Source organism: Chiloscyllium plagiosum, unplaced genomic scaffold (assembly GCF_037043375.1).
Source record: "Chiloscyllium plagiosum isolate Xiang-an unplaced genomic scaffold, Cpla_swu_hap1 HiC_scaffold_3, whole genome shotgun sequence".
NCBI classification, from domain to species: Eukaryota; Metazoa; Chordata; class Chondrichthyes; order Orectolobiformes; family Hemiscylliidae; genus Chiloscyllium; species Chiloscyllium plagiosum.
The window spans coordinates 85,923,425-85,938,566 of NW_028270141.1; the positions used below are offsets into that span (position 1 = coordinate 85,923,425).

Here is a 15,142-nt window from a genome sequence, read left to right on the forward strand (position 1 = left end):
GAGTTCGGTGGGGCAGGAGCAGGCTGAGACAATGGGTTGGCCGGGGCAGTCAGGTTTGTGGATTTTGGGCAGGAGGTGGAAACGGGCGGGAGGTAGTACAGGAGATAGCCAATTGGATCTTTTTAAGGGCAGCAGTTCAATTCGGTTCACAAAATTGCTATGTTTTGGTGTGGACATAATTGAAAGCTTTTACAGCTTCATAACAGACTTTAATACTTTATCTTTGTTCTGTCTTAAGTAACTTTGCCTACTAGTGGAGGCTTTGTTAAGAATACACCAGGCAATGATAATTGTCTGCCAAGTTTAAAAAGTTAAACCAGGCAGATTCACTCTGGTCAAGGTATTACATTCAGAAATGAACCACAAAAGCAACAATGATGGTTTCCATTTACTTTAGTTTTCCTGTAAATTGTCCTAGGAGAAAGTGCGCACTGCAAATGCAGGATATCAGAGTCAAAAAGTGTGGCGCTGGAAAAGCACAGCACGACAGGCAACATCTGAGGAGTAGGAGAATCAATGTTTTGAGCATAAGCTCTACTTTCCTGATGAAAGGCTTATGCCTGAAACATCGACTCTCTTGCTCCTCAGATACTGCCTGACCTGCTGTGCACTTTTCCAGCGCCACACATTTTTGCACTGCAAATTGTCCTGATGAGTACACGATTAAAAGCTTTTGACTATTTTGTTTTTAAGGAACTCTGCAGTTCTGTACGACCAAACCAATCAACTTAAAAAATGGAAGAAAACAAAGGCCTTTGTAATGCAGATGCTAAGGCATTTGCTTAAAATTCCATCTACAGACCACAAGACTGTAGATGGAAATTGCGAAAGCTCCCTAAAAAAGGAAATGACTGTTCTAAAGGACAAAGTGGAAGACAGCAGAAAGTGTTCGACTTGAGGGTAGTTGGTGATTGTGATTGCAGAAGAGTTACATTGGATATTTCAGATTGGCTAACAAATATGTCTGACATACCATGATAGCAGAACTCCATAGATTAGGACTGGACATAGGCAGAAGGCTAAATGGGTTTCAGAACATTGGTAGAAATAGTGATCTTTGTGACTGAGGTATATGGGTTCAGAGGCAGGTGTAAAACCACTAGAGATTTTGAGAGTTTGATCAAATTTATAAAAGTAGACTCAAATGACACAGTTCCTTGAGTAGATCAACGGAAAAGCAGATTTGAAAGTGGATGGTGTTGTGACCACATCAGAGGCACTTAGGACATCAATATGGATGAGAGATATTGCAGCACAGTTGACAAACTTGACGACAGATGTTGAGTTGGAAGTTTGGAGAGGTAAAAATAGGAATTCTGAAGAGAGCAGGGACAAACTCCTAAAGATAGGAACAGTTTACAATATTGGCTGGAATGACGGCCAGTGGGCGGGAAGATGCTTGTGGAAATTTGATTAGTGTGAGGGGTAAACAAAATGAGCTTGGTGAACATGTAAGGGAAGAAAAGAAAGAAATGATGGAGAAATTTGAGAGTTAGATGGAAGTAGAAATGAGGACAAGGGGAGGATGGAGTAGATACAGATGAATGGATGATTTTGTATTCCTGGGACAGGATTAAGCCCTTTCAGAATGCTGCAGCAGAGTTTCAGCTTCAACTTTGGATGTTGACTTACACTGCTTGCAACCCCAAAAGGATCTTCTGAACAAATTTTGACAGGTTAAAATAATAGTTCCGACTTTTAATGAAGTGAGTCCTAATCTCAATTGAAGCCTGATTCTAAGCATCTGTTTTAAAGTAAATTTTAATGATTTTTAATTTAAAGCTCCACTGTTAGATCTGATTTTGAGATTGGACAGCACTTAAATTGTATTAATGCTTGCACGAGCAACCAATTTAGATGATTGTTCTATTTGGTTCTTTTGCTTGCTAGAAGCAATATACATTCAATGTAGGATCAGGTTGCTGCAAATAAAAAGATATACCCAGTGATTGGAAGCTAGGGAAGTCTATGGAAATCTCTCTGGCAATGTCATAGCCAGGCAGAGTTGATTTCTCTTGAAGCTCTGTTTTTCTGTGGTATAAATTAAGGTTGTTTTAAGATTCTTGTGTTTTCCCTTGAGTCATTGTTTTTCATTAATGATCATTTACAAAATTAATGAGGTTGCAAATTGTGCAAGCTTGAACTCTTAAAAATATCTAATTGCCCTGTTCTAAATGGGGAGGTAATAGTTAAAAATGCTTTATGGCCCTAAACTATACATTAGAAATTTGTCTATTTTGTTAATCTCCCTTTCTCCAAATATGCTTCCTCACTGAAAATTTTGTATCCACTCTCAAAACCTCACCAGAATGTGTTTGCTTCTCTTTTGGGGTGGACGCTGCATGAGAGAGATTTGATTTAACTGTGTTGTAACAGTCTGTCCCCATACAACATCATCATAATGCACTTTTAATCTTAAATGTAATAAAGTGTTCCAAGAACTTTATAAAAGAAAATATGATGCAGTGACAGAACAATTTAATCTAAGGATTCTTAAGAGGGCAGAATTAGAGGAAAGAGGTATCTCAAAGATTGTGGGACTGGAGGAAATTGCAGTGACAAAGATGGACAAGACCATATAGAAATTCAGAAACAAGAATAAGAAAGTTAAAATGAGGATATTGTTTACTTAACTGACAGTGTAGATCAGCTGGAACCGGAATGATGTGAAAAGGATTGAGAGAGTATGTGGTATGATATATTTGGAGAAAAGGAGATTATTAAAATAGACAAATTTCTAATGGATTGTGCTCATAAATCCCAAGATGAATATTAAGTCTGGACTTTTCACAGAAAATAACTTGGGTATCTTTTCTTCTGATATAATATTGATAATTCAAGCAGCAATTGTTTGTTTCTCTTGATAACCTCTTACACTAAATGTGCCTGAAACGTAATTTTTATTGTTAATGCCTTTAAATCCACATGGCCATTATTCTTTATTTGCATTAATTTGGAATTATGTCACTTGTCAGAAATGTTAGAGCATTTTTGAGAGTTCCTGGGTTTAGCTTTTCTACTAAAACCACAGAATTTTGTAGCACGTGTTCAATGCATCATATTATATGGACTTTCTCAGTTATTTGTTGTCCCATTCACATACTTTTTCACTAAGCCTCTAGATGGCAGCGTACATCGTACACCATGCAAATAGATATGTCAGAAGGTTTGTTAGTCTGTTTTTCGAAATCTGACTTAGGTTTATTTTTTACTTGTACTGCAGTCCCACTTTAGATTCAGGTCTGTTTTTGCCATTGTAAACCACTTCACGGTGTATCAAGTTGGGTGTAATTTTCAAAAAGTGAGTATTTTTGAGTTCCTGTGCACGCAAGAAAATTAATTGTAATGCTTTCAGTTATGAAGTTAATCAAATGCAGCATAGGAAATCATAATGTGTGTTATGTCTCAGTGTGTCAGAATGCTTTTGAAAGATGATCATCATATAATCATCAAATCGTGCTTGTGACATGAAGGTATAAATGTCTCAGACTTCATCTTAACTGTGAGTACAGATGTGTAGAATAACCAGCCAGAAAACATAGCTACTCTTTATTTTTTGATTAAAATCCAAATTCTGTCAAGATACTGTACATTCCTACAAATCCCTTTACTTAAAAATTAATGGCACAAGTTTACAGACCTGTACTGAGACCGTGAGAACTGTACTTCTCTGCCTCTCTCTGACGTTTTTTAAAAAACATACATTCTGATTTATTTTTACAAAACAAGAGGCAATCAAATGCTCCCCACAGCAGAACTATAAAGCTCTCCTCAAAGAAAGTGTAGCTTTAAAAAAAAACTTGAAAACAATTTTCTACATCACTTGTGTACAATGGCTTATTGTTTTTTTTTCCTTTTTTAAATCAACAAAAATAGAAGATAGCCCTCATGCTGTCAGCTTGCCTTATTTTGCGTGAACTCCATCAAGTGCCTGAAGCCTGCTACAACAGTTCTGATTTTTTTTTTAATGGACAGTTTGAAAAGGATTACAACCCCTTAATGGCACAGCAGTGAGGAAAATAGAGAAAAAGCAACAGAAAAGGGAAAAAAAATAGGGGAGAGAAGCAAACCAGAAAAAGGAACAACAAATAAAGAATAATGGCCATGTGGATTTAAAGGCATTAACAATAAAAATTACGTTTCAGGCACATTTAGTGTAAGACATTAACCAGGGATGCCTGACAGAATCAAATATGTTCCTGTGAAGATGTACACAATGCCTGGTAATGCGGTGGAGGCGGGCTCAACTGAAGCATTCAAGAGGGCATTGGATAGTTTTATTTTTAAGATAATGGTGTGCTGTGATATGGGAAAAGGCAGAAATTTGGCACAAGATAATCAAGCCGGTGCAGGATATCATATCTGTTATACTAGGGACATTTGGATATTGAAGGTGAATGATAGCTAGCATGTGAATCTACATATTGACCAGGGATGAATCATGATCTTCACTGACTTATGAAAGCATGTGAGGCATGCGATATACATAAATGCTAAAAATTGAGGGAGCAGCTTCACTCCTTGTTGCATTCACTCCTTGGGACAAAGGTGCTAACAGACCAATTCAGAGTTTATGAAGAAAATTCCATCCTTGTGTTGGATTACTTCTCTCAATTTCCTGTTTGCTGATTTAATATGTTGATGCTTATGATAACTATTATTTTCCACTTATTCAATATCCTAGAACAGTTTGTCTTGTAACAAAATGCAGTTCACAGCGAATTCATTTCAAGATATGTACTAAGTGGAGAATGACCCTTATAATGTTGTCACCCCACTATCCATATTGAAATGGTTATATTCAAATTCACAGCATATGCTTTATATTGTCAAATCAATGTTCAAGCGTTGAGCAGCAAAATATGATTGGTGCATTGTGTTACTACATTTCCATACATCACCTGTTGAGAAAGGACTACTGTCTTGGCACAGTTTATGTTCAGAAAGCAAGTGTGAGCTGCCTTGTTAGCAAGGTCTTAACAGAAAGTCTTAACTGTTCCAACATGCACAATCTTCTTCAAACCTTAACTTGTGCTGCTGTGCAAGATATATAGGTTTTGTGATCTGAAAAAAAGTAGAATATGCTGGAAAAACGGAGTAGAGCTGGCAGCATCAGTAGATTTGAGTTGAGTACAATTCTTCTTTAGGTTGAAGCACTATATCTATTTATTTTCTAGGTGCTGCCTTACTGCTGAGCTTTTCTAACATACACTCTTTTTATTTCAAATTTGCAGTATTTTTTTGTTATGATACTGTAATACTGACTATTAAATTCAATAATTGTTTTTGTACAGCGGTTGAGGCAACAATTCAATTTACATATGTAGAACAATATCCAGATGAACCTCCAATTTTCGAAGTCATTGGGCAAGAGAATATTCAAAAGTCTGATGTTGCAGATATAATAACGCTATTAAATGAACAGGTAAGTGAACGAGAGAAACCCGGGAAAGATGCCTGGTAAATCATTGTGCAATTCAGCTCAATTAATGAAAATTAGCCAAAGTATTGCACTCCTGCGAGGGCTGATTTTCTGTGTCTTATTTGTATGAGATTCTTAGCAAAACTAGAGGATTATAAACAAAAGTTTACTGTGAATGTTCCATCGTGAACAAAACGGAAACAACCCATTTGTGCTATAAAATGTCAAATTTAAAGCAGTAGTACAAACTATTTTGATCACAAAATTTTATGCTCCTCGCCCTAATGATGAGCCCCTTTAAAATAGATCATTGGGAAATAGTGGGGATAAGTCTTCACTCTCATTGATCCGAAACTCAACAGGGCACAGTACATAAATACAGCGGCTACAAGAGCAAACCAGAGAATAGGAATAATGCAGTGAGTAACTCATCGCCTGACTCCCCAAAGCCCCTCTACCATCTACAAGACACAAGTCAGGAGTGTGATGGACTACTCCCCACTTGCCTGGATGGGTGCAGCTCCAACAACACTCAAACTTGACACCATCCAAGAAGCAGCCCGCTTGATTAGCATCTCATCCATAACTAGCTACTCCCTCCACTACCAATGCTCAGTTACAGCAGTGTGTACTATCTACAAGAAGTTAACCAAACATTCTTAGACAGCACCTTCCAAACCCACAACCATTTCCACTTAGGACCAGGGGAGCAGATACATAGGCAGACCATCACATGTAAGTTCCTTTCCAAGCCATTCACCATCCTGATTTGGAAAGATATCAGTGCACCTTCACTAGCTGTGGGTCAAATCTCTGGAAATCCCTCCCTAAGGGCATTGTGTGTCAACCTACGGCACATGGCCTGCAGTGCTTCAAGGTGGCAGCTCACAATCGTCTTCTCAAGGGACTCGCACGATGTCCACATCTCACAAGCAAGTTTAAAAACAACTTTGTGTTGTCAGTGACAAACAAACATTTTATTTTGTTGTGTACTTTGCTTTCACTCCTCTTTAGCTATCGCATAAGACTGCTCTCTCTGCCTGTCCTTATGTGCAATTGTTCAGTGAATTTTCCTTTTGTCAGACTGCAGAATGACAGTTAAGTTAAAGGAATGGAATTTGTGTTGGAAACAGAAGAGCAAACACTAACTTGAATGTAAACACTCATTGGTTTCATATCACAATAATGCCTTTGGTTTCTGTAGTTACAGGAGAGATGAAAGTTTAGCTTTCTATATGTCATGTTGACTTTCAGCATTTCAAAATTATTTTACTTTGGCCCATTAATCTTGAACCTAGCAGTAAATCACAGTTGTGTCAGCAGTACTGCAAAATCAATAAGCTTTACTGCAATTGTTGCTTGCACTCTGAAGTGTTGATTAATTTTGCAGCATGTTCTGAAGCAAAAGTCCCCTCTCTAGACGGTTTCTATGTCTTTTGGTAATTCCCTGACTTTTTTCTTTAGCCATGTTCAAAATTCTTTCATACATATTTTGCAGTATTATGCTAATCATGCGTGCTGCCATCTGCTGTCTTATCAGTTTGTGAGTAGATTAGAAAGATGAATGAATGGCAAGTAAATCACTTCTGAAAGAAAAATCAAATGGGATCAAATTAATTAGGAATGAAGATGGCATTGAGTATTAGTCTTTGGAAAAAAACTTGACTATTTTCAACAGTTGAATTTTCTTCCAAATCTGTTTCGCTTTTCAGGCTTTGCATCTGGTTCATGATAGTGATCGTTGCCCTTGGTTATATTCTGTTCTTTCATCATGTTCTTACACTGCATTACGTCTTTCCCGCAGATACAAGAAAATATTGGGATGGTAATGATATTCACATTGGTGACGGCCGTACAGGAAAAATTAAATGAAGTTGTGGATCAAATAAAGTTCCGCAAAGAAGAAGAAAAATTATTAAAAGAAAAAGAAGCTGAAGAAGTTGAAAAGGTTTGAAGAACAGGATGTGGATCTGTACACTAACTGATCCATGTATCTAGGCCAAATGTTTAAAATTATACAGATACAGCCTCATACCACAAGAACATCATTTCTGTTAAACATATATTTAGTTTCTTATAAAACAATTGATAAGATCTAAACAGACAGCTACCAAGGATGCTTGTTTTAAATGTTTTATCACCCATGGTATCAAGTAACTAAATTCATCAGTTCATTTGCAATTTTTGAACTTGAGTCCCAAACCCACTTTTAGACTTCGAAATTGAGTGATGCATTTGAGGTTCAGTTTACTGTCTTGGAATTTTCATTGTCTCGATCTCTTCCCTGACATACCTTTTCTCTGGTCTAGCTGCAGTTTCCCAATTTCAGTCATATTGTCATAGTTCACCTGTTAATCTGCAGTATCAGTTGAATTATGCTTTGCATTCCTTGTTCCCCTACTAAGATTTTCTGATGTAATACTGTTCTTGCAGTTAAGCCAGGTCTATGGTCTGTAGAAATTCTTTATCACTTCCTGATACTTTTGCTCTATCATGTTGTTATCTCTATTTCTTATGCCTTTCTTGTGTATGCCAAAGTATTTTGGTTTACAACCCATCTTCAGACCTACTAATTTATATGTATTTGTAGCAACTTGCATTTTTATAGTTAGTATAGGTGGCTAAAGAAAGGGAATTTGAGAATATATTTGTATCTGGGAATTAATATACCACTATTAAAGCTGTGATAGTTGAACTATTGACCACCAGTGATACATTAAAGGGAATCATATATTGTAAGCCAGTACGAATAATAGTTGGTACAAAATTTAAACCTAGAACAATTCCTTTCTGTCTGCACATATCCCTTCATCCACCCACCCCCAAACACCACCACATAATTTAAAAAAAAACTTGTGTGTAATCACAGCAACCATGATATACCAAACGAAGTCACACTGACCATCTTTGCAAATGGTCTTAGTGGCAGGACTTGTCTAATTACCTTGTCACAGTAATCTGCACTTACAAGTCAGGTTGTCCAATATGTTGGCAAACTGTGTACTGTTCATATAAGAACATATGAAGCAGAAGTAGCTACACAGCCTCTCAAACTTGCTATTCAAATTTCTTATTGAATAAGATCATGGCTGATCTATTACTGTTTTGAATTCCATATTCCCATTTATTACTAATAACCTTTGATTTCCTTGCCTAAAAGATATGTGGACATAAATTTGTGAACAGGAAGGCAGAAGTTCCAGTGGCCATGACGACCTTATATTTCATCTAGGTCATAATTTGCATTATGAAGTTTCACACACAAGGCGCTGACTCCCCCACTGGTATATAATATGATGCAACGGAAACGATGTTCTAGTGCAATATGTTTGAATTCCAGAGCACTCTGTCTTTCAACATTTCCCCAACAAATCTATGCTAAGCAAACATAAGTGAATCAGAATATTTTCCCCATTACTCCCATTCACTCTACCATTGAGTTATACCTTCATAGTTGCGTACAAGGTGGAAATATATATAAACTAATGTTCAGATTCACTGTGACTAGCACTAAATTGCAGTGATTTCCATTGTGAACTTTGGCTGAGATAGCTAATGCTGTTTTCAAATTTGTTCTCCACTGCTAGTTCTTTATAGTGATAGTCGGTGGGAATATTTAAAAAAACTTATCAGATTTTGAATTGTGACTGAGTTATACCCTTGTTTTTAACCTGATCTTTGTGACTTTCTTTAACATGCATAAGATCATAACAACGAGGAGCATGAGTAGGCCATTCAGTCCATCAAGTCTGCTCTGCCATTTGATACAATCATGGCAGATTTCATCTCTCTCTCAATTCCATTTTCCTGCCTTCTCTCCATACCTTCAACCCATTACTAATTAAAGATCTGTCTATTTCATTAAATTTACTGAAGGTCCCAGCATCCACCACATGCTGAAGTAGTGAACGCCACAGACTCATGACCCTTCAAGAGAAATAATTCTTCCTATCTGTGTTATAAATCTGCTATCCCTATTCGCAAACTATTACTTCTTTTTCTTGATTGCTCTGCAAGAGGAAACTCTACATCTACTTTGCAAATCTACTTTAGCATCTTTTACACCTCAAATTAGATGTCCTTTCATCCTTTTAACTTCACAGTATAAACCTAAACTGCCCAATCTCCCTTCATAAGACAAACCCCACATTTCTGGAATGAATCTACAGAACCTCCTGTGGACTAATTCCAACGTAATTACATTCCTCCTGAAGTAAGGAGATTAAAATTGTATATTGTACCCCAGGTGCAGTCTCATTAATGTTTTGTACAGTTGCAGTAATGCTTCCCTGTTTTATACTTTATTTCTTTAGCAGTAAATGCCAGAATTCCACTTGCCTTCCTTTATTACCTCTTGTACATGATTACAAGTTTTGTGATTCATGCACAAGACACTCCGGTTCCTCCGCACAGAAGACTCCGGTTTCTCTCCACTTAGGTAATAAGCAGTCTTTCTATTCCTCTGACCAAAATGGATAACCTTACAGTTACCAAGGTAAACTTCATCTGCTAAATTTTGACCCATTTATCTAACCTATCTATATCCATTTGTAAATGTCTTATTTCTTCATTGCAACTTGCTTTCCCACTATTTTAATTTCCTCTGCAAATTTGGCTGTGGTACTTTACATCCCCGCATCCAAATCATTAACATGGATCGTAAATAGTTGGGGTCTGAAGACTGAATTCTGTGGCACCCCACTAGGTATATCTTGCCAATCTGAAAAAAAGACACATTTATCCTGACACTCTGCTTTTTGTTGGTTAGCCAATCCTCTATCCAAGATAATAAATTACCCATAACTCCTCATGGATTAATCTTTTTTGTGGCACCTTATCAAATGCCTTCTGGAAGTCCAGATATACGACATCTGCAGGATCACCATTATCCATTATTCTTGTTCCATCTTAAAAGACCTCTAGCAAATTAGTCAAACATGATTTTGATTTACACTTCGTAAGACTCTGAGACTGTATTTTGGTTCTCCAAATGTCCTGTCATTACTTAATAATGAATTCTACCAATTTTCCAAAGATCTGTATTTTCCTACTTGCTACCTCCGTCTCTTTTCGAACAAGCATGTTATATTAATATATTTTTCCAAGCCACTGGAACCTTTCCTACATCAGGGAATTTTTGAATATTATAGTCAATGCATCAATTATCCCTGGAGAGAAGATGCACTGTTTAGTTACGAGGTTAATATGTTGCAAGTGTGGATGTGTATTATCAAATTCCATACTACAGCTGATTTAGGAACATAAGAGCAGGGATAAGTCATTTGGCCAATTAAGTTTGCTCCTTCATTCAAGTAGATCATGGCTGGCCTTCTACCTCAGTGCAGTAAATTGGTACTATCTCCATTTCCTTTCATTTCACTAGCCTCCACAATCCATTACATTTCTTTCTTGAGCAGCCTCAGTGTTTGGAGTTGCACAACTCTCTGAAGGTAGCGAATTCCACAGATTCATGATCATTTGAGTGAAGAAATTCCATCTCATCCTTGGCTTAAATGGCCTACTCCTTCTCCTGAGACTTTGTCCCTGGTTCGAGAGACTCCAGCCAGGGCAAACATCCTATCTACATTCACACTATCACATCCTTATCTTTCAACCTTACTTCAAAACTCTAGGGAGACAGACTCCGTTTTCTTAATTTGTTCTCAAAATAATCCCTCCATCCCAAGAATTAATCTGCTAAATCTCTGTTGCATTCACCCTATGGCAAATATATCCTTTCTGAGATAAAGAGACTAAAACTGCACGCTGTACTCCAGGTGTGATCACACTAAGGCTGTAAACAACTGCAGAAGAACTTTTTATTTATGAACTCCGATCCCTTTGAAATGAATACCAACATATGTTTGCACCCTAATTGCATGCTGCACCTGCCTGCTAACTTTTTGTGACTTATGGGTGAGTATATCCAAATTCTTTTAGAACCCATGGTTCCTAATCTGTCTAAGAAATATCCTGCCTTTGTTTCTTCGACCAAAGTGGATGGCATTAAATTTATTTGCATCATATTCCACCTGCCATCTGCTTGGCCGTTCAGTTGGCCTGTCAAAGTGCCCTTGCATCCCCACCCAAATTGGTATCATCAGCACATTTGGAAATGTTACAATTTGTACCCACATCTAAAACATTTATATAGACTGAGAACAGCTGTGAATCCAGCACTGACCCTATGTACCCCATTAATAACAACCTGCCATCCTGAGAATGTCTTGCACTCTTTGTCCCAACCACCTCTCACTTCTTCCCCCCCACAACAATTCTAATGTGCTTTAATCTGACAAATTAATATACCAAAAGCCATCTGAACGTCCAAATACACCCCATCCACTGATCTTTCCTTGTCTGTGCTACAAGTTTGTCAAACGTGATTTCCCTTTCACAATTTTACTATCATTTTATAAATATCTGGTTATCACGTCCTTTATATTAGCTTCTAACATTTTTTCAACCACTGATGACAAACTGACAGATTACTCCCTCCTTAAACAGTGGGTTTTATCTGCGATCTATGTATTTAAGCAAGTGTAGCAAAGTTATGAGAATAATATATCCTTGCACCATTTGGATAAAGGAATCAACTCTTCATTGAAACTTTTGTGCACAGTTCAAAAACAACATATTCAGTGACTGTAATTCTGCCATGATTTTTAGTTTTGCTACCTGTTACATTTTTAGTTCCCTTACTGAATTATAGATAACTAATTTACTCACTGGAATCCATAAATATACTCTTTAAAAGACTTTTATTTTCTGCACATTCTTGTAGGCAGTTTTCCATGGTACACCAGTTACGATTGAGAATTTTTTGTCATGGAAAGCAAAATTTGATGCAGAGTTGGCTGAAATCAGAAGAAAACGGCAAAGGGAAGAGGAGCAGGCTGGAAAAGTAAAATTAACAGGTATGTTAGATACGTTGGTTTTGAAAATGAACGCAGCTTAATATTAAATGTCTTTGTCCTCTAATTGTGACATCTGTTTTCATCTTGGTTTCTTCATCCAATATTGGGTATGTGGATACTTTATGTAAAACCTGAGGGTGGTAGTTGCCATCTTGTATATGTTCCCTACGCGATAATATAATCAGGCTTCTCTAAAAATCAAGGTTTCTCTCGATGGCCACCAGTTGGTTTGTCATCAGATTTAAAATGCGCCTACAGTGGCTTACTTGCTTTCTTCTGCACCTTACTTCATGCTAATACTGTCTTCTTCACCTGTAAACTGGGTTATCCCACTTACTCTTGTCCAGACTTTCACCCTTCACGAACCTCTTTTGTTGTAAAACTCTAGCTGCATCCTACACTGCACTAAGTTCCACTTTCTCTGGCCTTCAATACCTTGCATTGGTCTCCCTAATTAAAATGTTTATGTTTAATTATTATGTTTAAAGGCATGTTGCTTCACTCCTCCCCCATCTTCCTAATCCCCAGTTCTCTCACCTATCTTTCTCAAACTTCCAGTTTCTCTTTCGCTGTGTTTCCCTTCCTCTCTTGGATTCTCCTTCCCTCACCTTGAGGAATATACTTTGGCATGGTGGAAAGGTTTGCATGCTGCTGTGACTGAGATAACAAATGTCAACCATGGAAAGCCTTGGTGCAAGGCAGGAAGATACTGTGATCAAAGTCAAATATCTTGATTTGGATAGACACTGGAATGAATGCATTGCCTCATGTCCTACTACCTAAATAACTTACCTCCTCTTTGGTTATTCCCTCAGTTTCCTATGTAACATTGAATTCTTTCCTCAAGCCTCTTTCATTTACACTTTCCTCTTTTCCTCTAAGACCCTTAAAACTTAGCTATTTGTCCAATCTTCTGGTCACTCGTGACTCTTCCTGACCCCTTTTGTGAGGTATCCCTGCGTCACCAAGAATTGAACTAAATGAGTATTGATAAAGTCTGTTTGTGTTTAATGATTTCAAGTTTAATGCTTATTTTTAAAGTTTTTTGTTTTTACGTTTTAGGGAAGCAACTGTTTGAAACTGACCATAACCTTGATACATCTGACATTCAGTTCTTGGAAGAAGGTAGAGCCTATTTTGTTTTCAATTTTATTATGCTGTTCTAATAACCAGTTCATTGGACTGATAGGGTTAGTGCTGCTAAATTTGTCTTGCCAATTTCAAATTTCAATGTATGTTGTTTAGTATATATAGTAAGTAACAGTGCAGTTCTTAACCTTGTAATTTTCTAATCATGAAGCAATGTACTAGGGCTGGAATTTATTAACTCTTTCTCGGCTAGGTTTTGATGGCGTGGGATAATGAATACAAAGACTACTCTGCCCAACATCTTCCTTCCCATCCCAAGCTGTCCTCTGTAATACAATAGTTGGGAGAGTGCTGAAATTGCTGGGCTGCCATGTTTAAGTAGTTTAAAGTGAATTGAGTTTGCTGTCCAATCAATTGACATGTATAATTTGCTATATGCTGAGTGCGCAGTGCGTTAATTGAGGTCAGGTTGAGGAGTGGGGGGGGAGGAAGGTAGAATTTATTCAAGGATACCCTGTGTGCATCAGGGCTACCTATGCAATTTATACTCTGTTTGTTTCTTGCTGCCTGCCCTCCAAAACATGACCACCACACCCTGGGTTCTGAGATCCCTACCCACTCCTAAAAGTTTAGGATGTAACTGGTTCTGGCAATCATCATTCTTGTGCTCCTTCATACAGTCGTGGCAGTGTTCACTGCTGAGCTCTGACACTACCAGGATGACTAGAGCTGCTAGCTAATCAGATTGCTCAGCAACTCTCAAAAATGAGTATTCGTCCCACTGAGGGATGGTTTAAACTCACATAGGTTAATCACCTCTGGCATGTTATGGATTCATTAGTCATTTTCTGTTCCATCAAGTCCTGAATGACTACTTTCCAGAGAATGACCAAACCCCCAAACACATCCAACACCTGCAGAATCTGTCTCAGTGTTCTGTTTGAAATTATTACGATTGCACATAAAAGCTAGTTTATTTTATGAATTTTTGCCTTTCTGATACCTTGGAAGTTATGATTTAAAAATTATGCTTGGTTAACTGGATACTTTGGAACCTTTGCAAAATTATTGCTACTTCACTTGACTTTAATTGGATTGTGATTAAAACTACTCTGTGTCTATTTACAACAGGCAACAACGTGGAAGTTGATGAATCCCTGTTCCAAGATATGGATGATTTAGAATTAGATGACGATGATGATGAAGATCCAGATTATAATCCTGATTTAGGAAGTGAAGAAGACTAAGTCAATACAAATTATTTTGTAAAAAACACCATTCACAGTGGCAGAATTTGTATACATCATTGAACAAGGATGAAGTCACAGCATCTGTGACTTTTTGTACTGCAACTAGCACGTAGTGGTCATAAAATATGAACTTTTTGTGCCCACCCTCATGTATGCTTCCATAAGTATTCAATAAATTTTTTCCAAAATAAAACTATTTTGGATTTAATTAGAAATGCTTTATTTTGTTTGAAGTGATTCTCAAAAATTAATTTATTCTATTAAGCAGATTTGAGCTAGCATGTTTTGAGAAGATTTGTAGCTCAGGTTGAGGTTCTGGATGTAGGTTTGCTCGCTGAGCTGGAAGGTTCATGTTCAGACGTTTCATCACCATACTAGGTAACATCTTCAGTGAGCCTCTGGGCAAAGCTTCATCCGAAGGCTGATTGAAGATGTTACCTAGTATGGTGATGAAACATCTGAAC

The 15,142-nt window shown here is 37.4% G+C and overlaps 1 protein-coding gene across 1 annotated transcript in view; it reads left to right on the forward strand.

Annotated features, from left to right (window-relative positions):
* The window catches only part of rwdd1 (RWD domain containing 1), a 28,140-nt gene extending 13,269 nt beyond the window's left edge, over nucleotides 1-14,871 (forward strand). Inside the window, exons 3-7 of the mRNA XM_043684958.2 lie at nucleotides 5,295-5,425; nucleotides 7,227-7,370; nucleotides 12,207-12,339; nucleotides 13,402-13,464; nucleotides 14,560-14,871. Of these exons, the coding sequence (XP_043540893.2) occupies nucleotides 5,295-5,425; nucleotides 7,227-7,370; nucleotides 12,207-12,339; nucleotides 13,402-13,464; nucleotides 14,560-14,675 (587 nt within the window). The 3' untranslated portion in view covers nucleotides 14,676-14,871. The remainder of the gene's footprint in view (nucleotides 1-5,294; nucleotides 5,426-7,226; nucleotides 7,371-12,206; nucleotides 12,340-13,401; nucleotides 13,465-14,559) is intronic.
* Nucleotides 14,872-15,142: the final 271 nt, after the last annotated feature.